General features: G+C 31.4%; 1 protein-coding gene and 1 long non-coding RNA gene across 7 annotated transcripts in view; one reads left to right on the forward strand and one right to left on the reverse strand.

Moving 5' to 3' along the window:
- Positions 1–20,537, forward strand: part of LOC105788142 (probable disease resistance protein At4g27220) — an 82,637-nt gene extending 62,100 nt beyond the window's left edge. For 2 of the 6 annotated variants that reach the window (XR_008195777.1, XR_008195776.1), the window contains exons 4-5: positions 17,194–20,154; positions 20,244–20,537. Coding sequence is in view for 1 of the 6 variants with exons in the window: in XM_052630221.1 (XP_052486181.1) it covers positions 17,204–19,367; positions 19,489–19,511 (2,187 nt within the window). In the remaining 5 variants the exon portion in view is untranslated. Of the gene's footprint in view, positions 1–15,368; positions 15,535–15,604; positions 15,694–17,193; positions 20,155–20,243 lie in introns of those variants that run through there. The other 4 variants (XR_008195778.1, XR_008195779.1, XR_008195780.1 and 1 more) reach the window with 4 other exon arrangements.
- A 144-nt stretch (positions 20,538–20,681) lies between these two features.
- Positions 20,682–21,674, reverse strand: LOC128040988 (uncharacterized). Its single transcript, XR_008195782.1, has 2 exons — positions 21,529–21,674; positions 20,682–21,234 (listed from the first exon to the last, which is right to left on the reverse strand). It is a non-coding gene; the product is annotated as an uncharacterized LOC128040988 (long non-coding RNA).
- Positions 21,675–26,690: the final 5,016 nt, after the last annotated feature.

The following is a 26,690-nucleotide window of genomic DNA, read 5'->3' on the forward strand; positions in this document are numbered from 1 at the left end:
TCGAAATACCAGCCCGAAACTGCTTAAGCATGATGGTGACAGTAGACTTACACGAGTATTCAGCTTGAGTTCGCATATGTGGAGGGGTGAAACCTGGTGGATAGAGAGGTTCATCATCATTTCCCTCATCGACATTTGCCATGGGGCCCTTTCCTTTATCACTTCCCTTAGTTATCAGTTGGGCTAACTTTGCCACTATATCTTCGTGGGATTCTCACATCTTCTCAGACATCTCTTGTTTCATCTTGTCTAACCGCTCCTGCACCTGTAGCTGAAGTCGGTCCTGCATCTTCTTTTGACACTGTTCGAGTTTTTCCAATCTCTGATCCATGTCTTTAATCTTTGCTTGAGTGTTGTAACAATGTTTGGTTGATTGGTTGGTTTCCAGGTTAACTGAGCAGTGATTTTAATTAATTAGGATCATTTAAAGGTGTCTAATGCACATGATGTAATGAAATGCAAATGCATGAAATGAATGTAAAAAAAAACGTTGATTCAGGTTCAATTTTTTTACTAGAAAACTTCTTTAGAAAGTAAATCTCTTTACACAAAGTGGATATATATATACGGCTTCGTCCTCGAGCTCCAAGCGAAGACAACGACCATTAATATGCATCTTGCGAATCTTCTAATAAGCATCTACTAGCTCTTTTTTACTTCATCCAGGTTGCAACTCCTTGATCCTATGCTTGTGAGCTTCTTTAAAAAGGTTGGGATGTTTGACGACTCTTGAATAATCTTTGCTAATCTTGAATCAACGCAGCAAAGTCGTATACTCCTATTGTTACACTTCTTGCATCACGCTTTCTTGGACTATATTCGGAGAACCGTATTATCTTCCACTTTATCAAGAAACCCGTTTTCCATGACAAGCTCTCTATTTAGCAACCGAACATGAATCAACACCTCTTTTCTATGATGAAATGCAATGCAGTCAAAATGTCATGCAACCAAATCAAAACATAACAAGTTAGTATCAGGTATAAACATTATATCCAATACAATCAAGAAATAATAAAAACTCCTAGTCAGGAATCTACTAAGGTTTAGAGTACTTCTACCTAGGGTAAGTTCCTAAAGCTCACTATATGAGGTTTAGTTTCTAGAGTAAGGGTACCCGAACCAGCAAATTCCTCGATCCTCACCCATTATAGGCTCATGTGGATCGAGTTCAGTTCAGGGGGATGCATTTTCCTATGGCTGCACGGAGATGAAAATCTCACGAAGACATAGGTACAGATATATCCCGGAAGCGGTCCACTACCCTGCACGGAGGTGAAAACCTCACGAAGGACTAGTTTCTCGCTCCCACTTAAGGGGGTAACACTGACCATGCAATGCAAAATGCAAATACAGATCACCCAACTTGATTCAATCATGCAAATGATGAAAATCAATCAATGCGAAAGGAAATCATGATTTTTAAAAAACTTTTGACTTTCGATAAAAAAGACAAAGCATAATCAATTCATGGCTCGACTCTCAAATGTCCTCAGCGGAGTCGCCAAGCTGTCGAAACCGCTTTTTTGGAAACAAAAAAATTTTAGTTTCGTCTTAAAAATAAAAACTGGAGTCGCCACTGGTCCTTTATTAAGGTGTGATCGGCCCACCTTAAAAATAATTTTGGTCTGCGAAATTTGAGAAAACAGGTTTAATGGTGGTGGCCCCCCTCATTTTGGGCATATGTTTCAGCACTTATCCATTTTCAGACAAGGAAATTATTTAATAAAGAAAAAGAAAAATGGTGCACATGGGAGCATTTTCAAGCCCACCTTTGAGTTATGAAAGACTGGGGTAGATGGAAGTAATTAACGGGCAAAGTGGGGTTAAGAAGGGTAATTAAGAAATGGTGCAGTGGATGGAGTTAGAAAGAAGAGGATACTCACGGGCAAGAGACAGGGGGTTTGGTTTTCTCAGCAAAAACGCGTGTGAAGATGTGGAATTGTCAAGCTTTTTGAATTATTTGTCCCCAAAAAATATAGATGTGAAGAAAACACATGCACCTTGTCGAAACCGTTTTTTTAGAAACAAAAAAATTTTAGTTTCGTCTTAAAAATAAAAACTGGAGTCGCCACCGATCCTTTATTAAGGTGTGCGGCCCACCTTAAAAATAATTTTGGTCTGCGAAATTTGAGAAAACAGGTTCGGGAGTTAGTTACGCACGAGGAAGGATTAGCACCCTCGTAACGCCCAAAATTGGTACCAAATTGATTTTTTTAATGCCTTGGTGTCGAAAATTTGAAAAGATTTTAAAATGAAACTTTTTATTTCATGAATGAATCAAAATAATAAGACATTCTTATTTCAAAGAAATGAAACACCACACCCAGTGAGTTAGGGCACAATGTTTTTAAATTTTCAAAATACCCGAATATTGCCTTTTGCTTTTGAAAATTCTTATTTCGAGAAATCAAAATATAAGGACCAGTAAGTTAGGACCCAACATTTTGAATCCCCGAGAATAAGCTTTTATTTAAAATTTGTGAATTTAATGCAAAATGAATACTTAGCGTTCTAAATTCATCGAAGAATAATCGCAATCCAGTAAGTTAGGACACGGTCTTTCTTGAGAATCATGAACGCCAAATACTTTGAAAATTTATAAAATATGATGATTTCAATGTTTTGACAAAACCAAAATATGTCTTCTTTAAAAGCAAGATAAAATGTTAATAAACAACATGGAACACGTACTTTAATTTAAATTATAAATATGCATGTATTTACAAAATATATATACAAATACAATACACAAGTAAATTTGAAAATATGTGCATGCGTATGTTTAACACACATATACAAGTATACATATAAAAAACATGTATAGCGAACTTATAATAATCTCTAAAAATATGTACGATATTTCATAAAACATGTATATGTACAAAAATAGGAAAATACATATGTATTGTAAAATATATATATTTATTTATTTATAAAACTATGAAAACAAAAAAACAAATATATAAATTATGCACGTATTAAAATATGTATATGTATGTGTACATATATGAATGCAAATAACTAGAAGAACAAACTAATATATGAAAAAAAGATAGGTATAAAAGTATGTGGATATGTATGCATTTTAAAAAATAAAAGAAATGTATAAGTATATATATATATATAATGTAAAATATATGAGTAAAAAATAAAAAATAAAGACGTATGTAAAATGCATGCATTTTAAGAATATATATATATTATATAAAGAATTATGCATATATGTACTATATATAAAAAAATCGTATATGAATATAGAAATAGTAATAAATGATAATAAATAATATAGTAATAATTTTAAAAATAAAAATTTTAAAAAACGAATTGCAACAAAAACAAAATAGCCAAAAAATGAAATTAAAATAGAACATGGACCAATTTGCAACACACGCATTATATGAGGGGCCCAAATGGAAACAATCCGCCTCCTTAAAATGCTGCGCTGCAATGGGGACCGATTTGAAATGAGGAAAAAACATTCGGGCCAAATTAAAAAGAGATAACTGGCTTAATAAAACATGGCGCAAAGGGGAAGGACTTATTGCGAAATTATCCCATTTAAGGTTGATATGCGTGAACCCCCAAATAAACAGCGCCATCCTTGCTCTGCTCTGTTTTAAGTTTAAAAAAAACAAATTTAGGGAAATATTTTGCCTTTCCCTTTGAAGCAGAAACTGCTTCTTTTAGGGTTTCCTTAACCCTTTGGCCGCCGTTCAGCCCACGGCCTCCGTCGACGGAGAAGACGCCGGCCCGTCGACTCCGGTGACCAGGTAAGTTTCTTCCTCCTTTCTTTTTATTTTCAATGAAAAATAAAACAATAAAAAAGGCTAAAAGAAAAAAAAACAAAATGAAACTCAAAATGCTGAGAAAATGAAAAAACACCTTTTGTATTCGGAAAAGAAAATTTGTTTGTTGATATTAAATCTTTTTTATTGATTCTTCCCAAAAATCTCCCCTTTTTACAGATTTAAATCACCCTTATATAGCCGAAAATTAGAGAGGAAAATAATCAAAAATCGAATCTATATCTTTTCTGTTATTTCCCTTATTTTCCTATTATTTTATTGTTTCGTGGTTGTTTATTGTTTGTTGCAGGAGCCAACTGGAGGAGAACGTGTGGGGAAGGCGCGCAAAGGGCGGCGATGAACGTGGCTGCTGTTGAGGATGGCGGCTGGTGGTTTTTTCTACTTAGGGCTTCTGTTATTTTTGTTTTTGGGCTAGGTTTAGTTTATTGGGTTTGGGCCCAGGCATATTTGGGACTATTACACACCTCATGAAAAATGTCAAATATTATTTGATTGGCTGGAAGGACGCGGATTGGCAAGGACCACTTCACCCATATCTTCATACTTGCTTGGTTGATCAATGGTTAAAAGGAGAGGACGACCCTGAAATTCAGAAAAGAATCGGTTCCCTTCCCCTTTCCCCTGCAATTCCTATTGTTTTGTTTTCTTGATTTCCAAATCCTTGTAGTAATAAATGAAAAAAAGAAGATCCACACAGACAATACCCTGTACAATATCTACTTTGCTTTTAAGCGCGTTCTATCTTCGTCCTTAATAACTCTTATTTATTCACAGTTTAAACTCTCAGATTCTGGTTCGATTTCAGTATCATCCTTAGTCCATTTAATTTATTTATTATTTTAGAAACTCTTTTATTATTATTTGTTTTAAGTTTTTTTATTTATCATTTATTGTAAACTGTTTTACATGCTATTTATTTAATTCTTTTAATATGTTATTCATTTTAAACCATTATATGTACATAATCTTTTAAATTCCTATATATGTATTTTTTTAAATGTTGTATGTCTTTTATTTATTTGTTTTAAACTATTATTATTCACTTTAAGTTTTTATATACTGTTTATTTTGAAGCCTTTTATTATTTATTTTGAATTGTTCTTGTAAATTATTTATTTTAAATTATTATTTGCTTTAAACTGTTTTGCATAATATTTTGTTTTGTTTTCTTGATTGTTAATGTTAGTATTAAAAGCGATATACATTGTGTGATTATTGCCGTCATGTGTACTATAATTAGCTTCTTCGTGTTTTCATATTATTGTCTTTCATCAATGTAACATTTTATTCATAAATCGTTATTTCATGTTATACATTATCATTCCATTTCATTTCATCACTTCGAAAGTTGCGTTCAATTTTTATATACCCATAATAAACCGTTCTATTTTATCACAAATAAAACAAATGCACCTCGTTCAAGAATTGTACTCGCTATGATTCAAAAAAAGGGAAAAGTTTTTTAATAACGCAATATTTCGCGTTTTGGAGATTCGAAAAATTGTACCCTAACTTACGGGGTTTCAATTTTCTCGTTAAATCTAAATAGCAAAATATCTTTTTAAATTTCAAGATATACGAGATTTCAATAAAAATTAAAGGCAAGCTTATTCTCTAAGGTTCCAAATATCGTGTCCTAACTTACGGGACATGACATTTCGTTACCTCGAGACAAGTGGGTCTTTAACTCTCTTTTCAATTTATTCAAGCGTTTTTTTATTAGCATTAACAAAAAAAGGATCGTATTTTAAAATATTTTCAAAATTTTAACTTTTGACATTAAGACATTAATTAATCAACTAGGTACCAATTTTGGGCGTATCGAGGGTGCTAATCATTCCTCGTGCGTAACCGACTCCAGAACCCATTTTCTGGATTTTGTAGACTAAAAATTACCGTTTTAGTATATTTAAAATTTTATTAAAATGATTAAATTATAAGGTGATCTGATCACACCTAAATAAAAAGGATTGGTGGCGACTCCATTTTCGTTTTTAAATAAAAAGTTGACCCTTTTTTCAAAAAAATGGTTTCGACAACCCTTATGTCCGTTTTCGGATCACAAGAATTCTATGAATTAAAAAAATAATCCTACATGGAGATGATAGTCCATGGTCTATTTCCTAAGAACCACAACATTAACAAAGCAAACAATTAGATAACAAATATATAATATCGCATTCATTCCTACATATAACACAAAAATATGTATAAGATCTAAAGAATGTCACTTTCTATGTAATCAAATCATTCAAGAAGTGAATTTTATTTTGATTATCTGTTTATACTTATCGATAGAGCAAAACCTGGTTCTGATACTAATTGTTCAAAAATGAGTTTTTGAAAATGCAGCAAAAATCAATTTAGGGAAAAGCCTAAGTTTAAAAAAATTCTAAAATAAGAATTTAGTTGTGATATCTAAAGTAATAAACACTTAATAAAAATTGTACCTTTTCGATTCGTCTATGATGAATGCTTCATTGAGTAGTCTTTTCTATTATCCTCAAACTCACGTTTGCCGAGTCACAATAACATTAAACAAGTGCAACAACTAAACCAATGCTGATAGCACTTAAAGGCAATGGTTGAAGCAAACAACAATTGAAAAAAAAATGAAAGAATCGGTGTTGCAAATTTTTAAGATTAGCACAATGGCCACAAGGTAATTGACGGCTATAATAAAGGGTTGATCGACAAATGCACAGCAGGCTAAAACAACAAGAAATTGAAGCTAATCAGCACCCAAATAACAGGCAACACATTTAGATGGCAAACAGTAGAAGGTTAAGCAACAAAATTGAAGCAAATTAAATAGCAAGTCAGTAACAAAAGGAACCAGTAGCAGCTAATTGGAAGTTGATTGATAAGTATTTGGTAAAACAACGTTATTTGACCAACATGCAAAATAGTACACATGCATACACCACTCACAATTGATTTGAATCCCACACCTCAATTACAATCCATAGAACATTAACAATTGACCGGAGCACCACTACAACTCGGATTCGTCTCGATTCCTTCTTAACGCTACACCGGTTTGAAGATTTGCGTTAATAGTCGATCAACAATAATGAATGCTCACTAACCAAGCTAAGAGGGTTCGGTCAAGGGGTGAGAAATAATGATGACAAGGGCAACAAAAACTTCAATGTGCGACTACAGGAGAAGGAGAAATGGACATCAATGGAGAATCAAAAATGGCAGAAAATTCTAAACAAAATATTGATATTAAAAAGGCAAGGATTCAGCCAAATAAATTGGAGAAGTGATAGGCAAAAGGGCAGCACAAATAGAAAATAAAACTTGTGTTTTAGGTTGCAATAATGGTGGATTATGAGAGAAAATTGAAGAATAATGGAGAGGAAAAATGAAGGGGACGACAATAGCTTGAGAAAAATAAATAAAATAGGCTAAACATAAAATAAAATGCAATTTATACCGAGGTTAAAAAGGGCTTGGAAGGCAACAAGGTTTTGGGGAGCAAAAACATTGAAAAAATAAAAGTTTGCAAGGGAAGGGAATCAAACTCAAGTCTTAAGGTCAATTTCACTAACTCTTTACCAGTATGCCAATTACTTATCCTTTTTATAAATGCTCAAACAAAACCTTAAAAATTAGGGCAAGACAACTTTCAGTTCACTAACCCGATTTCTTCCGACTCAATTCCTTCTGACCCAATTTTTGGGACATGACAAAACTATTAGTAAGTTTATGTTTCGTTTTAGTCACTTAACTTCAAAATGCTACAAAATGGTCAATAAACTATTCAAAAGTTTTCATTTAAGTCATTGGTTTGTTAAGTTTTTTTTTTTTTAAGTTTGATTAATGAGCTCCAAGCGATGATTCGACGATTGATGTAGAGAATCTATACCCATTGACGAGTGGAACATATCTTAGATCCAAGCTAACCTGCCATTTAGTGTAGGAGATTGGAGAAAAAAAGTTGTTCGAATTTTGGTTCACAAATTTGTGACGTTCAAAACTGTTTCATGAATATAAATTATGTTGTAAAAGAGAAGAGAAATGTAAGCTTTTAATTGATACAAACGGTGCAAACAAAGGTCATATAGTAACAATTTTAAAAGCCTGATGACTTAAATGAAAATTTTTGTATAATTCAGTAATCATTTTATAATTTTTTAAAATTAACTAAAACATAAACTTATTAATAATTTAATAACCTCAATTGCCATTTACCCATAAAACTATTGAGACCATTCTAAAAGTGATGCATTAATTATATCTTTTATCTTTTATATATTGTTTCGATTAATACCTAAATTATTTGTACGAGAAAAAATCAAAATGAAATGCAACATGTTCTGAACTTTTATTAAAGCTCATCTTTTGTTGAAGATACCCCAATCCATGATTTCAACATTGGAATTTTGAAAGTCCCTAGTAATAGTATGAATTATGAAATTTCAAAAACCATATTCTTATTTATTGTTAATTTCAAGCTAATTTTAATAGCTATACTTACATCTGTCTTTAGAATTTGCAAAACAAATAGAAAGTTCACTTTAAATGTATAAAATGAATAAACAAAACTCACCTTCATTTCGATAGCAAATAAGAAATATGAAAAAAAAAACAAAAAAGAAATACATATTTTCTTTGAAGACGCTTCAAATGAAACAAATATGAAAAACATAGTTGTAGGAGTGTTTAATTGCTTAATCGATCCGTTAACCAAATCGAATTAGTATTAACTGAATTAGTATTAACTAAATCGAAATTATCATGAAAAAATTCAAACTTATAAATCCCTATCCCGAAAAAAAAAACTGAAGCATCCAGAAAATACATCAAGCATTGAACTAAAAAAGAACATATCACTATTCATAGTTGTAGAGGAGGATTAGACACTGCTGCTAGTCATGGGTGAAGAAATATGCCAACCAAAGACATATTGTTGTGTCTGGCGGGGTTATTCTACCTATACCAAAAACATGTTATTTCAGCATTACAATGAAAATTTTGATACAGTGACAATTAAATGAAATAAATTTTATCATGTTACGAATAAAAATTCATAAGAGGAATTTCTATTGCATTCTATATTTTCATAATCTTTACAGGTAGTATACTCTACTATATATAGAAAGATTAGACTCTTCATATTCTAAGACATAAATAAGAAAAAGGGTTATAAAGAGATGAAAGTTTAAAGATTAAAGAAAATGAAAGATTAAGGTCAAGAGAGATGAAAGGTGAAAGGTTGAACATCCACTTAATAATATTAATAATAAATATTTTAAATGTAACAAAAATCATAAAAATAATAGAAACACCGCTCCAAATGAACCAATTCTACTCAAGCAATTACTGAAACTTAAAGGAAAACGTGAGAGCATAGATTAATTATTTTTAATAAGTTAATTTCACCAAATATTTTAAATTATTACCCGCATTCTAAATTAATTCACTTTTGAAATATTGTGATTAATTGCTCACTTTCGAAATTAGTAGGGATTAAATTGTTTCGATTTTTTAGAGGGACCAATTTGCTGAATATCAAAATTGAGAGGGACTAGAGAGTTGTTTTACCTAGTTTAATAATTAAATGACATGTTAAATCTTATGTGACATAATTTAAAATGAAAATTTAAAAAAATTGTAGAAATAGTTGTTTTAAAAATCTTGGTTTTGAAGTTTTTACAAAAATTTTATTGTTCATTTTTAAAATTTTCAGTTTTATTTAATTTTAGTTTGTTTAAAATTTTCATTTTAAAATTAGCTATATAAAATTTAACATGTCATTTAATAATTTTAATAATAAAATGATCTGATTAATATAACATCAATAATTTAGAAATGTAATTAGATCAGCTTGAAGTTTGAAAATAGATTTAAAATAATGGTCAAACTTTAGGGGTGGTTGATGAATTAACTCATTTCTAATGGAGCTAATAATTAAGACTGCTATAGGACAAAGTGAGAAAGTGGAAAGCAGAGTGAAAATATGACCCAAAGACTCACCTTTTTCTAAGTCGTCTCCTATCATAATTGCATAATAAATGGATGGGGCCATTACCAACATCAATAATTTAGATCCCGATTTTGTATAAAATTATTAAAAAAAACTCACAATTATTCATAAATAGAAAAATGTATATAAAAATTCTAGAAAAATAAAATCTTGAACACGTTGTTTCCTAACTAAATTGTATGAGAAATAAAGAAAATTATCATTCAATAACATTCGATAACAAATTAAAATCAAAACAAAACAAAACAAAAAACGTTAGATTATTATATGTTTCCTGAATATTTCTAAACTAAATTAGTAGTATTATCAAGTTGAGTTTCATGCCCTTGAAGAACATCTAAAACTGATATTACAATTACTTATGAAATTGACCTTGATGCCATATTTTTAGTTAAAAGAGTACAAAATATACCATCATTTTTCTTTTCAAACTCAATTCAAAATTTCATTACATTTTAATTTTTTTCAAAACCCAAATTGTAAAATGAAAATATATTCAGAAATTTATCTTTTCTTATAATGTAAAAGCTATGTCAAGTAATTGATGAGGTAAAAAGCATAGAACAAATAAATTTGCTTCATAGTTTTTCTATGTTTGTTTTAAAATAATGAGTATTGAATATTTCAATATAGATAACATAGAGAAATTTTGTAGGGTTTAAAATAATTATCCCTAATTTTCTCACTTTATTTATTTTAAAATTTTATTTTACTTTTATTTATTTTTAATTTTATAATGTTCTAAAATTTTAAAATAATTTCAACTTTTATCATTTTATATATTATCAAAACAAAATTCACCGAAAAATTTTAGGACTAAAATTTTTATTAAATCATTTAAAAAGTTTCACTTAACAGTTGAGTGACAAAAAAATAATAATTTCAAAAAAATTAGTGGTGAAATTGTAGTGATTAAAACAAAAATTAGCAATAGCTTAGTGGCTAATAGACCTGTCCATGGGCCGGGCGGCCCGCCCAAAATATGGGAGGGTTTGGGTAAAAATATAGGCCCGAAATATGGGCTTGGGAAAAATTTTAGGCCCGTTTAAAAAATGGGCCGGGCCTCGGGTAAGATTTTTTGGGCCCGGGCCCGGCCCGAAAAATATTAAATATATATTTTTTATTTTTAAAATATAATAGTTTTTTATTTTAAGTTTATTTACTTTCATTTCCTTAACTAGTGTTACAAAATAATAATAATAAAACATCAAGTTTGTTTTACTAATCAAATGTTAGATTTTGTTACAACAATTAATACAATTAATACAATTAATAATTTGATAAATTTAGTAATCAAATGTTAGATTTTATTACAACAATTAATACAATTAATACAATTAATATTTTGATAAATTTACTAATCAAATGTTAGATTTTATTACAACAATTAATACAATTAACAATTAATAATTTGATAATTTTACTAACAATTAATTTTAATAACAATTAGTTTTAATTTTATTAAAAAAATAATTTTAATTTTAATTTTAATTAAAAACGGGCCGGGCCGGGCCGGGCCCCATATTTTTTCTTCGGGCCGGGCCTGGGCAAAATCTCAGGCCCATATTTCGGGCCGGGCCCGGGCCTAGTAAACGGGCTGAAATTTTTTGTGGGCCCAGCCCGAACCCAGCCCGGCCCGGCCCATGGACAGGTCTAGTGGCTAATAATGTAACTTTTTTTTGGTACAATGATAATTCGAAATTTGGCTATTCCTAAAAAAGGTGAACATCCAATCATATTTATTCACATATTACAAACATCCATATGTAACCAATTCTCCCAAATTAAAATCAAATTTTAATATCAACAACTTTAACAACTCATAAATAGGAAGATAATATGTTTCGACACTTGAAACCACATCCTTCTACATTAACAACAATTACTATGACAATGAAGCTAAGACTCAATTCATAATACCAATATATTTTTGTTATACCTAATAAAGTTATTTACCAGTATATTAGACAGTCTTATACCCTAGTTTCCCATACTTTCCCTTATTATCGTGATGATGATGATGATGATGTTACAATTGAGCACCAAGATCACTGTAATACTTGTTTTAATTGGTATAATAATAATAATTTATTCCTATTTTTTTATATATTTTCTATCAATTTGACTCTGATTTTGTATAAAATTATTAAAAAAACTCAAAATTTTAAAAATAAAAAATGTTTATAAAATTCTAGAAAAATAAAATCTTGAATATGTTGTTGAATAACTAAATTGTACGAGAAATAAAGCAAATTACCATTCAATAAAATATGATAACAAATTAAAAACAGAACAAAACCAAAAAAAGCTTCCTCAATGTTTCTCGAAACCAAATTAGTAATATTATCAAGTTGAGTTTCATGCCCTTGAAGAACATCTAGAACTCATATTACCAAGGCTTATGAAATTGATCCTAATGCCATTTTTTAGTCAAGATATATAACAAAATTTCCTTTTTCAAACTTAATTCAATTTTTCATTGCATTTAAATTATTTTCAAAACTCAAATTATAAAATTAAATTATATTTAGAGAACAAATTTATAATGTAAAAACTATGTCAAGGAACAGAGAACAAATAATTTTACTTAATGTTTTTCTCGTTTTTTACTAAAGAATTTGTATTGATATTTCGATACAAATAATATAGAGAAATTTTGTAGTGCCCAAAAACAATTCTCTCTCATTTTCTCACTTTATTTATTTTTGAAATTTTATCTACTTTTATTTAATTTTTATTTTATAATGTTCTAAAATTTTAAAATAATTTTAATTTTTACCATTTTATATATTTTCAAATTCAAATTGACTGAAAGTATAAAATTTGAGGATTAAAATTGTTATTATATCAATTAAAAAGTGTCACTTAACATTTGAGTGACAAAAAAAACAATTTCAAAAACATTAGTGATGAAATTGTAACCTTTTAATTAAGTGACCAAAAAAAATACCCATAGTTTAGTGACTAATAGTGTAGCCTTTTTTGGTAAAATGAAAATTTGACCCTGATTTTGTATTAAAAAACTCAAAATTATTTATAAAATAGAAAATGTATATTATTCAACATAGGATTCTTTACCCAAATCATATAAAAATAATTAATTATGAAAATGGTATGGAAAATAAATTAATTACAAAAATAAGGCATTTGGTACAATGTTCTGCTGGTGTCGCCTAACATATTGGTAGCACCAGATTAAAATGTGATGATCTAAAATATTCAAAGACTTGATATGTAAATTTCTCATTTTGATTGACTGTTGAAAATAAGCTATAAGAGTGATGTGTGATAGTGTCGCGGCACAAAATCTTAAATAAGATTAATTTCCTTGTAAACCCTCATTATTTATTATTTTATTGTTATTCTCCTTCAACACCAAAATCAGAAAGGTTTCTTACCAATTAATCTAGGTCAAATTATATTGGCATAAAAGTTAACACTATTGATAGTAATTTTCTTTGGCTCATATTATATCTAAGAAACTATAAATTTAACTAATAATTATAATTTATATATAGTAAATATTTTTAAAGTTTTTATAATTATAATTTTATATGGTGCCCTTAAATTAAATTGATAATAAGAATATGTGTAATGGCAAATAGCAAAGAAAAAAGCTAAAAGAAAAAGTAATAAAAATAGGATTTCATCCTAATAATTCTGCCTTTGTACGGATCCTACCAGAGGCTTCATAATTTGCCTGTTTTTGTTGGATCTTTCAGCAAGCAAAAAAAAGCAAAACCAAAATGGAAGCAAAAGAAAACTAAAAATGAAAAAAACTTCAAAAAATTGTAACTGAAAAGTCATTATAATTTCATTCAAATTTTGAATATATGAGGGTTACAAACAATTTGACAGTTACCTACTGATTTTAACTGCTCCTACTTAATACTTACTAAAAATATAGCAACTTGTATACAAAAGAAAGTTGGCATACCAGCTATTACATCAATCAATCTTTCCTACTAACTTAGCTAACACATTACAAAGATTTGGACTAAGTTCTGTAAGAACAAAATATTCAAAACATAACTCTATAACAGAACCAACTCAATTTCTTTACTTCAAAACAGTATGGCAGCTCAATTGTCCAATTTGCTACTACTGGTCTTTGATCAGTTTGCTGCTGTTGGTTCTCTGTTGCACTGCAGGCCACGGTTTCAACACTCCTCCTTGGACTGTATGCAACAGACACCAATCTTTTCTTTCAAGGCATTAAATCGGTTAGCTCCCAATGGTTTAGTTAAAATGTCAGCTAACTGAATCTCTGAACTACAATGAACTAAGCTAACCTCCCTCAATTGCTCAACTTCTCTAACAAAATGGAATTTGATTTTGAAGTGTTTAGTCTTACCATGGAAGACTGGATTCTTGGCTATGGCCACAGCTGATTGATTATCCACACTAATCTCAGTAGGCTGAGTTTGATTTTCATTCAAATCATCCAAAATCTTCCTAAGCCAAATGGCTTGATTTACTGCTGCTGCAGCTGAGATATACTCAGCCTCTGCTGTAGACTGTGCAACAGTTTGTTGCTTCTTTGAACTCCAGTTGAAAACACTCGAGCCTAAAGTAAAGAAGTAACCTGAAGTGCTCCTCATGTCATCAACTGACCCTGCCCAATCGCTATCAGAATAGCCTGCAAGTTTCAGCTCCTTTGTCCTCCAAAACTTTACACCAGCATCGATGGTTCCTTTGACATACCTTAACACTCTTTTTGCTGCCTTCAGATGTGCCACATTACTGCAGTGCATAAATCTTGAAAGTAGACTAACAACATAGACAATGTCTGGTCTAGTTGCTGTTAAATAAAGCAAGCAGCCAATTAAGCTTCTATATGCTTTCTCATCTACTCGATCATGCTCACTTGTACTTGACAATTTTTCCCCCAATGCAATTGGTGTAGTGACTGATTTGTATATAAAATTTGACCCTGATTTTGTATTAAAAAAACCCAAAATTATTTATAAAATAGAAAAATGTATATTATTCAACATAGGGATTCTTTACCCAAATCATATAAAAAATAATTAATTATGAAAATGGTATGGAAAATAAATTAATTACAAAAAAAGGCATTTGGTACAATGTTCTGCTAGTGTCGCCTAACATATTGGTAGCACCAGATTAAAATGTGATGACCTAAAATATTCAAAGACTTGATATGTAAATTTCTCATTTTGATTGGCTGTTGAAATTAAGCTATAAGAGTGATGTGTGATAGTGCAGCGGCACAAAATCTTAAATAGGATTAATTTCTTTGTAAACCCTCATTATTTATTATTTTATTGTTATTCTCCTTCAACACCAAAATCAAAAAGGTTTCTTACCAATTAATCTAGGTCAAATTATGTCTGGCATAAAAGTTAACACTATTGATAGTAATTTTCTTTGGCTCATATTATATCTAAGAAACTATAAATTTAACTAATAATTATAATTTATATATAGTAAATATTTTTAAAGTTTTTCTAATTATAATTTTATATGGTGCCCTTAAATTAAATTGATAATAAGAATATGTGTAATGGCAGACAGCAAAGAAAAAAGCTAAAAGAAAAAGTAATAAAAATAGGATTTCATGCTAATAATTCTGCCTTTGTACGGATCCTACCAGAGACTTCATAATTTGCCTGTTTTTATCTTCACTTTCTTCTTATTTCTTCTTCACTGCTTTTAATTTGTTTCAATGTCCAAGGCCTATCACAAATTTTGAAGCATCCAGTCAAGGTAATTTTCTTTCATTTGCTTAATTCATCACATGCTTTTCTTTGCTTTTGATTATCTGCTACTGTTATAGCAGCTAGATTTGTAAGATTGTCAAGGAACTCAACTTCACTGCTTCATTTTCAGTTCTATTCTCTCAACACTTTTCAGCCACTAAGTCAGGTAATAAGATCTGAAGCAATGATTTCCTCTACTGATTATCAACAGTTTTAGATTTTAAGAGTGGATGACCAGCTGACATAATCTACTATAGATAGAAATTAATACAAAAAGAGCTAGCCAGAAGCAATATAATGTTGAAATCTCCTGTTGAACATTTTACCTCTTCATCGTCTGTAATGAACTCTTGCACACTTGAATCTAGCATTTTATATACATTGAGAGCTTGATTCTGGTGACCATAATTTCATCATGTTTCTGTCTGCCACCCATCCATAGCTCCATCTAATAAACGCCATTGCTTGAAACTTGCATTCATGTTTCCTTTTCATGCTTACACTCACATATCAATACTTCATCCAATACATTCACAAATTTTCATTGATTTTATTTGTTTTTTTTTTGTTTTTTTTATTTTTATTTTACTTTTTTTCCATTTATTATCTTTTGAATTATATTTTATTTTTATGATTATTTCTAGTTGAGTTGTAACATTTTAACCTTCTTCACTATTTGTGTTTATTTTCTTATTAGTTTGGTCAAAACCATGCATTCCATTTTCAATTGCCTACAATTCCGATTTTCACTATTATGGTAATTTCATACATATTTAGGATAGTTTCAATTTTCTCCCTCTCTTATGATATTTTATCTTTTTAATTAACCCTTAGTAAATCCCATTGAGCCTAACACACCATTACTTGATTTACCTATTAATGTTAACTTATAACTCATTTTTTCGTTGAGACTTTTTTCCGTTTTATTCACTCCCTTTTTGTCGAGATTTGATTTGGTTAGTTTCTTAGCTATGCTCTTTTGGTTGATTTACTAAATTATTTCTTATTGTTCTTGTAAAAAAAAGATTGAAAAGAAAAAAATATATTTATTATTAATTAGTTTTATTTGTTGATTGAGAATAATTAAATTCATATTTTGAGAATAAGTTGGTTTTTGTTCATGAATAGTTTAAATTACATTGGTAAAAAACAAAACTTGCTTGTACAAGTGTCCAAGCTGTTAAATCAGCTTAATGACAACCTAAATGACTACTAAAAACAGCTAAGTACATCATTAAACCTTAGCTGAACAAAAAATGAATACAAACAACTTGTAAAAGAGAGAGTCAACTAATACAAAAGCTTTTCAATCGAGTTACACCTTGGACATTAGCATGCAGCTACTGTAATGTTTGGTTACTTGCATGCTGCAGTTGTGTTGCTTGGTTTCTTGCATGCTGCTGCTGTGTTGCCACCTTTTAACAGTAATGAACTGTTGCACACTTGAATTTAGCATTTTATATACACCGAGAGCCTAATTCTGGTGACCAGAATTTCATGATCATGTTTCTGTCTGCCACCCATCCATAGCTCCATCTAATAAACGCCATTGCTTGAAACTTGCATTCATGTTTCCTTTTCATGGTTACACAGACATATCAATACTTCATCCAATACATTCAAAGATTTTCATTATCTGCTACTGTTATATATGATTGCATTGCAGGGACATAGCAATGGAGTACGTAGAGCCTGTTGCTGCCATTGCAAATTGTCTCGGAAGTCCTGTTTGTAAATATTTGCAATATCACAGAAAGCTGAACGATTATGTGAGAAACTTCAAGAGGATCAGAGATAAATTGAATTGCAAAATGGAAGATATAGAGCTGCAATTGAAAGCAGAGCTTCTTCGTCCTCTGGGGAAGATACCGAAGAAGGGAGTTGAAAATTGGTTGAAAGATGTGAAAGAGATGATTAGGGAAACACAAGTTGTTGAAAACAAAGTCAGTAATGGGAGATATCTCTGTCGTGCTTGCAACGGGAAGCTGGTTGATAAAAAGTCTCGACAAATGCAGGAATATCTTGATAAAACTCCTAAAGCCTCTGAAGGTCTTGCCGTGGATGGTCCAAGTTCTGGGTTGCCACTGGAAACATCAGAACTAGTTGGAGAGGAAGCTGTCAGAAAAGAGATTTGGGCATGTTTGATGCAGGAGGAGGTAAGCAAGATTGGGGTTTGGGGGATGGGCGGCGTGGGTAAATCGACCATCATGAAGCACATCCACAATGATCTTTTGAAAGAACAACGATTTGAAAGGGTGGTTTGGGTTACTATATCAAAGGAGTTTAATATTGTGAAGTTACAAAATGATATTGCAAGTGCATTGAATGGAAAGATGCCCGAAGAAGCAAACAAGGTCAGACGAGCAGCAATCTTGTCCGAAATGCTGAAGAGAGCAGGAAAACATGTTCTAATCCTAGATGATGTGTGGAGTGAAGTCTCATTGGAAGAAATTGGGATCCCTAAGCCAAGTTGCAGCAATGGGTACAAGTTGGTGTTGACAACCCGTGTGGAGCAAGTTTGTAAGTCTATGGGCTGTAAGGTGATAAAAGTGAAGCCCCTTTCAGAAGAAGAGGCATTGATACTATTCTTGAGTGAAGTTGGACCTAACATAGTGCAAAATCAAACTTTAATGCCAACTTTGAAGCTTGTTGTCAAGGAATGTGCAGGTCTGCCTCTTACAATTGTCGTCATAGCTGGTACATTGAGAGGAGAAGATGACCCTCTTATTTGGAAAAACACACTCAGGGAATTGAAAGAGAGAATAGGGAAAGTGAAAGAAGGGGAAGATAAAGTGATCGAGAGTTTGAAAGTTAGCTTCAATCACTTAAAAGACGAGAAAATGAAGCATTGTTTCTTACATTCCTCATTATATCCTGAAGATTTTCAAATTGGGAAGGATGGGCTAATTGAGTGCTGGATTGAAGAGGGATTCATAGATGATATGAGTACAAGAAAAGAAATGAAAGATAAGGGCCATGTTATTTTGAAGAAATTAGAAGATAATTGCTTGTTGGAAAATGTCTCGAGTGAAAGAGTAAAAATGCATGATGCAGTGAGAGACATGGCATTGTCGATCACAAGAATGAATCCTCGATGTATGATACAAGCAGGTTCGCAATTAGAAGAGTTTCCAGAAAAGGTGCAGTGGAGTCCGGATATTGAGAAAGTGTCACTTATGTATAACTCCATATCAGAAATTTCCATAGATGTGCTGCCCACAAAATGTCAACTGCTCACAACCTTGTTATTGCAGCATAACCCTATAAAGAAGATCCCATATTCTTTCTTCATAAACATGCCTTGTCTTAGTGTTCTCAATTTGTCCTCTACGAAGATCAAAAGTTTACCAAATTCCATCTCTGAACTAAAGAACCTCACAACATTGTTGTTTTGTGGCTGTCGAGGATTAAGAGATCTGCCAAGTCTTTCGATGCTTCAAGAATTGAAGAAGTTGGATCTAAGTCGGACTAAAATTGAGGAAGTCCCTGAAGGAATGGATATGCTGATAATGCTAAGATATCTTGATCTTAGAGTGCGCACTCTGAAAGAGATACCCGCTGGACTTATATCAAAACTCGTTCACCTTCAGCACTTGAGTTTTGATGTGGACAGTGAAAAAACAAGTCTAAAAGCAGAGGAGATGGAACCATTGAAGAAGTTGGAGTACTTTACCGGACGTTTCGAAGACATCAGTGAATTCAATAAGTTCATCTCCTCAATGCAACAAAGTAAAAAAAATCTCATCAACTACCATTTACAGGTGGGCTCAGATGATGCGGGTGGTGCAAGAGATAAAAGAGATAAAAGAGTAACAATTGCAGGAGTCCAGAATTGGGAAGGTGAGTTAATTATGCACCCAATTGAAATTCAAGAGTTGTATATTTTAAAGTGCGACTATTTGAGAAGCTTAGTCAATGACAATTCTTCCTTCAAAAATGCGATTGACTTGAGGGATTGTAGGATTCGGGGGTGTGAAGGGATAGAGTGTGTTGTTTCCCTGTCCTTTTCTGCCTCTTCTTCCGCTCATCCATTTCAGAGCCTCCAGGTGTTGGATCTTCAATTTCTGCCAAAGTTGAGTGCCCTTATTATGAAAGATGAAGGAATTGGTTCAGCAACAACATCAACATTGGTTCCGTCTGCCACCTTTTCCCATCTTAAGGAAATTACGATATACAGCTGCTCAAGTATGAAGACGTTGCTTCCACATTGGTTGCTTCCAAACCTCCAAAACTTGGAAAAAATACGCGTGGAGTATTGTAGTCAGCTAGTAGAAATATTGGGAGCAGCAACATCAGAAGTTGAAGAAAAAGGGAGTGATGCATTAATCAAATTCCATCTTCCCAAATTGAGGTAGTTGTTATTCTGGGATTTACCAAACTTGAAGAGCATATGCAGCAAAAGTGGAGTGATGGTTTGTGATTCTCTCCAACTTATCCAAGTTGTTGGAGATTGTGATAAACTGAAGAGAATTCCACCATTTGTTCCCCTTGTTGGCAATGGGCAGCCATTTGCATATGCTCCACCTTCTCTTACCATCTGGTCATTGAAAAAATGGTGGAAATCGTTGGAGTGGGATGACCATCCAAACTTTAAAAATGTTCTTCAACCCCTTTGGGAGCTTTTAAGGTATGAACCATTTATAGTTTAGTTTATTTTATAAAGCTAATTTCTCCATTTTAAAACCATTTCATGTTATATTTTATTTTTGTTTGAAGATGATGTGGCCTCCATTGGTGCGAAAGAAGTAGAAGAGAGTAGCAGGGCGGATGATGGTGCAAAAGAGAGGATAAAAAAGGTGGGAATAAAAGGAATGATGGAGCATTGAGGAATTGAGCAGCCACCATAATAATCGACTCCTTTTCCATTTTAATAACAAATAATTTTATTGTATTTTTATATAAAACAATTAAATTATAGACTTATTTTAATATGGCGTAGAATCAAATATTATTATGGTCTATTATTTAAAAATCTTTATATGTTCTTAAATGGAGATGTTATTTTTAAAATTATTTGTCTTTAAAATTATTAAACTTATTATTCTTCTATCAATCATTTATGCATTTTTTTTACTAACGATTCTAATAAAAGTTTTAACATTCAAAAGCATATAAGTTGAAATAAATTTTTTTCAAATTTAAAATATGCAACTTAAAAAGTACTCCATTATTTTCATAAAATAATATCAAATTATGACTACCTTTAAAGTATAATTTATTGGATAAACTACACCGTAGGTCATTCTAAACTAGTATTATTTCTATTTTGGTCACTCTATAATTGCTCAAATTAGTCACTGACATGACTTTTTTTTTTACTTTTGACTAAAGCCAGGGACTTTGCTATAATTAGCCCAAAACATTTGTTTTTGTTTATTTGCAACATAAGAACCACATATCCTTGTCACCACTCATCCCTTGCTTTCCATCTCTATTGCTCCTCACTGCACCATAAAAACCACGTTTCATCACTGTATAGCCCAAATTTCGCCCGGGCCCAATAACAGTCCAGATTACAAAAAACAAAATAGCAGGCCCAAACCCGGAGCCCAAAACAAGGCCCAACTGGCCCAACCCGCTCAAAGCTAAGCTAGGGTTTCAGAAGAGAAACCCTAGCGCCGCACCTAAGGTCTTTAGACCTTTAGTCTTCCGGCGCCGCCTTCACCAGCACTGTCACGCCACCACCTCACGTCCCATCGCCACTTGCCTGCAACACCAGAGAAGGAAATGACAAGAAAAAATAATAATAATAGAATACAAGTTGTAAATGGCTATAAAGCTATAACAGAAATCAAAAAAAGGGGGGACCGAACTTCATTCTTGTAACGGGGGGGTTTCTTTTTTTGTTAACGTTTTCAGAAATAAAAAGCAAAAAAAAAAGAGTTTAAAGGTGATTGTCGGTTCCCTTTTATTTTCGTTTTCTTCTCAGATATTTTAATTTTTTTTGTTTATTTATTTATATAAACATATAATATAAAGAGAAAAGTGCAAAAAAAAATACCTTTCTTGAATTTTCTGGCCAACGTGTACGGTGGCAGGCGCGGCGGCGTCAACGGCGACCCTCCATGCCGGATTCTGGGCTGAGGGAGGGAGAGAGAAACTTGAGAGGTTTTTTTTCAGTTTTTTTTAGAAGGAGAAGAAGAAAATGAAGATTTTAAAAAAATTTTGGGTTTAAATCACCCTCACAAAACGACGCCGTTTTGGCCCTGACCCGCGTGGTGACCCGACCCAGGGGGAGGATCCGCGCATTTTCTTCAAAGGGATTATTTTCGCAAATAGTCCCTTTGATTTTGTAGCACTTTCATGGAAGTTTTTCGCTTATTTGCAATTTGGCCATAAAGTTTTATTTTGGATTCATTTTAGTCCTCATCTAAGCGCAGCGTTTTGGGGTTTGGGGTATTTACTATTTTGGTCCCCCTTATTTCAGCGCGCTACACGATTTATTCCCTTTTGCCTTTTCTTATTTTGATTTCGCCCAATACTTTTGTTTTTATTTCGATTCAGTCCATATTTTAGCAATTTTTTATTATTATTTAGTTATTATTATTATTATCATTATTATCTTTACTATTATTATTATATTTATTAATTCTATTGTTAGTATTATTGTTTTGTTATATTCACTCATGAAATTTTTAAATATATTTGTTTTAATATATTATTATTATACAATTGTTTTTATATACATATACGTATATATATATTTAACTTATTTAATATACCTACTCAATTTTATATGCATATATATATGTTTTATATATATTAAAATACGTATGTTGTTTATATATATTATGTCATTTCATTTTCCACATATGTATATATCTTTTCATCTATATGCATATATTCCTATATTTTGCAATATTTATGTATACCTTTCTTATAATATATATGTACATATTTTAATTTATGTCCATATACATATATATACACATATATATTTCTTTGTTTTTTATTGTATTTACTCTTTATTTATTTCATTTTCATTATTTATTTTGAATGAATGATTTAATTTTATTCGTTTTTATGTTTTACTTGTTTGGATGTTGTAGGTTCGATCTTATTTTATATTGTTGCTATAATACTTTTGCGTGCATTATAATTTTACCATGCATAACAACAATGTAATTTGCTTTCGCATTTCCGTTACGATTTTCGTGTTTTATTATACTTTATTTAACAAAATTTGTTTTGAATAAATAATATTTCGTGTATAGATTCGAGAGGATCGTACCCTAACTTACTGGGTTTCGATTTTCACGATAAATCTAAATGCACGAATCTTTTTAAATTCGAATTTTAAATGATCTCGGGATTAAAAATCGCGTCCTAACTTACTGGTCGTGATTTCGTTTTTTAAATCCGAGATGGATAAAATATTTTTAAAATAAGCATTTTTTATTCGCGTATCGGGAACTCGAGACATTGTGTCCTAACTCACTGGATATGATTCTCTTTCTCGAACAACGTAAAATATGCTTCTTTTCTATTTTTCTATTATTTTAATACAAGGATCGTATTTTTAAAATTCTTCAAAGTTCTCAATTTTCGACATTAAGACATTAAGTAATCAACTAGGTACCAATTTTGGGCATATTGAGGGTGCTAATCCTTCCTCGTGCGTAATCGATTCTCGAACCCGTTTTTTTGGATTTCGTGGACCAAAATCGTTGTTTTAATAAAAAAAATAAAATTGTTTATTAAAAACAACCAGTTTTCAAGGTGATCCAATCATACCTCATCAAAAAGGATTAGTGGCGACTCCCGTTTTATTCGTTTTCGTCAAAACCCAAGTCGACCCCGTTTTTCATCCAAAAAATGGTGTCAACAATCACAATGGTGTACAAAGAGTGTTGGTTGTGTTTTGACTATCGTACAAATTAGTGTAGAAATACAACCGGACAAACTTCCGAGCGGATACTATTGGGAAACTGTAGGTGAAGCTGGAGCGAAAAACACAAGCCGTCATGTAAGGACCTACAGCTATCGTTGGATCTTGCATGGCGACTGGGGATATGACAGATTTTTCCAACATGGAACTTGGATCCAATATCTGGAGTCCATTTTCACTTGATCACTTGATCAAGTGATTTTTTATTTTTGGGGCTCTCCGGACTGTTGGTTTTTATTTTGGTTTTGGATGCGGTTTTTTATTCTTTCATTGCATTGTATTAGTCATTCAACCATGAGTAAGTTTTCATTTTGATCATTTAACTAAAAAAAGTTACAATTTAGTCACTAATATTTTGGAAATTGTTTTTTTATCACTTAAGGGTACTTGTTTTAATTGGAATAATAATAATTTTAGTCCTCTTTTTTATAGTTTCTATCAATTTGACTCGATTTTGTATAAAATTATTAAAAAACTCAATATTTTAAAAATAGAAAATGTTTATAAAAATTCTAGAAAAATAAAATCTTGAATATGTTGTTGAATAACTAAATTGTATGAGAAATAAACCAAATTACCATTCAATAAAATCCGATAACAAATTAAAAAGCAGAACAAAACCAAAAAAGCTTCCTCAATGTTTTTGAAACCAAATTAGTAATATTATTATCAAGTTAAGTTTCATGCCCTTGAAGAACACCTAGAACTCATATTACCAAGGCTTATGAATGACCCTAATGCCCTTTTTTAGTCAAAAGAATACAAAATATACAACAAAATTTCTTTTTCAAACTTAATTCAATTTTTCATTACATTTAAATTATTTTCAAAACTCAAATTATAAAAATTAATTATATTAAAAAATTTATAACGTAAAAGCTATGTCAAGAAAGCAGAGAACAAATAATTTTGCTTAATGTTTTTTCTATGTTTTTTACTAAAGAATGGATATTGGATATTTCGATCTGAGATAATATAGAGAAATTTTGTACGGCTTAAAATAATTATCTCTCATTTTCTCTCACTTTATTTATTTTTAAAATTTTTATCTACTTTTATTTTGAAGCTTTAAAAATAAGTCATTTACCATCCATAAAACTACAAAAGTGAAGTTCATATAAGACAAACGAAAGCACGATTCATCAATATACCAAGTAAAAAAAGTTAAGTCAAGAGTTAGATTCAGTTCAATGATACCATCCACAGTATGACACTTAAAGGTATCCATCCACAGTAAAGGCACCCTTCTACCCAGAGGTGAAACTAGGAAACTTTTTTAGGGGACGAAATTAAATTGTAATTTAAAAAAAATATAATTTTACCATTTTAATAGCCTATATCTTTATAATTTTTAAAATATTAAATCAAATTTTTATATTTTTAAGGCGGCAAAGTGCAATTTTACCTTTATTCATTTAAAATGTTAAAAATTTTAAAAGAGACTAAATGAAAATTTTTCTATTTTAAGAGGCCGGCACCTGCCACCACCCAGGTTCGCCCTTGCTTTCACCAAGGGTTTATTTTCATTCCACTAAAGGTTCATTGATCGAGCGGTGGCTTGCCTTATTACATTAGCATAATCCTGAATAGTTTCTATCGCCTTTAAGGTGAACTTAATTTCAAACGATTGCTTTATCTTCAAGGTTAACATAATTTTAAATACTCATAAACGATTGCAATGCCTACAATACCAGCAAAATTTTAAATATTTGTGAATTACAACAATTTTTGTAAAAAAAAAAAATACAAGCAAATTTTCCTAAATCTAATTGACCTGTTCAAGACACAAAGATTCGAACATGTAAGATCTGATATTACATCAGATTTTCGAAAAACAAAGACTGGCTTAAACTAAAAGAAAAAAAACTCTAGATAATGATTTTTTTTAAAATTAAGATGAGAGGAAGGAATTATCGACAACTTAACAACACAAGTCATTTACTTACTAGAACACTATAATTAGTTAATTAAAAATTTAGCTATAGCTAGTTGGCTGTTAGGATTTGTTAAATTAGTGCCATTGTACATCTTTTAAATTAATGTTATCTTACATCTATTAAATCTTTAACTTTTTCCACTTTCATCTTACTCTAATTTCAACATTTCATTACCACTCTCCATTATTTATACCTCCTCTTGCAAGGGCAGCTGCAGGTTTCAGAGATGCCATAAATAAGGATTTCATAGCTCAAGAACTTGACAATGACAGGGAAGATGACTAAGAAGAAGAAGGGGTTGCTATGGGAAGATAGGGTTCACTGATGGGTTGTCACAGTCTTCTTCTCAAGTAAAGAAATCCAAGCTCAGTTTGTCGGATGCATTTAACCGCAATCAAAAGGGAGTCATTGCAGACATAATCAGCTTATGGTACCAATCTTAAGAACCAAAACATCAACTTACTATACTATGATGAAGGATTTTATAACAACGTCAGAGGGAATCTAAGGGATAACATCTGAAGGAAATTCAGATTGTTAAACACAAAATTTGAAATTCATGGCAGATTAGGTATCTGATCAGCTGAACCGCTAAAGCGATTGAAAGCTTGGTAGATTATTATGTTCCGATGCTACAAATTCAACTTTGGTTTCCTTACTTCATTAGACAGTTTCATTATAGTTTGCCTATGTGTAGAAAGCTTAGGATACGACACAAAATATGCATAACATTCTATCCAACATTAGAACGGTACAAAAAAAAGTTAGTTATTATGATGGAAATGTCATCCTTGTTCCTCTTAACAGCTTCCTTAGTTAGGTGCTTTGCTGCAGATCGAGCATCCTTAATGCCTTTGATAGCATCGACAGCTTCTTGGTAACGGACCATTAAATCTCAGGTTCAACATGTAGGTTCAATAAAAGAAAAATGTGATTAGATAGGGCTTACCTTCCATAAACCATCACTAGCCAATATTTTAAGGTCGGTATCATCGTCGGTTGTTTCAATGCTCACATCTGGCTCCGAAGTAAGATGTTTCTTTAAACTCTTGTCACCAAATGATCTTGCCACCGCCAGCTGACCATCAACACGCGCGACATCCCCTGAAACAAAAACAATATCAGGAAAAGATGGTGTAACCTTGAGCGTCATCCCCAAAAGATCAGGCACCCATTACCTGGAATCCAATATATATTTTTTTGGACCCATATCATGGTTTCAAACAGGTCATTAGAAAATTTTGTAAAACCTTAAAAAGAATAACCAGTACCACACTAAGGTATCTCTTGTTCTTAAAAAGAATAAACAGTTCATTGAATAACTAAATTGTATGAGAA

This window comes from Gossypium raimondii, chromosome 5 (genome assembly GCF_025698545.1).
Source record: "Gossypium raimondii isolate GPD5lz chromosome 5, ASM2569854v1, whole genome shotgun sequence".
Taxonomy (NCBI): Eukaryota; Viridiplantae; Streptophyta; class Magnoliopsida; order Malvales; family Malvaceae; genus Gossypium; species Gossypium raimondii.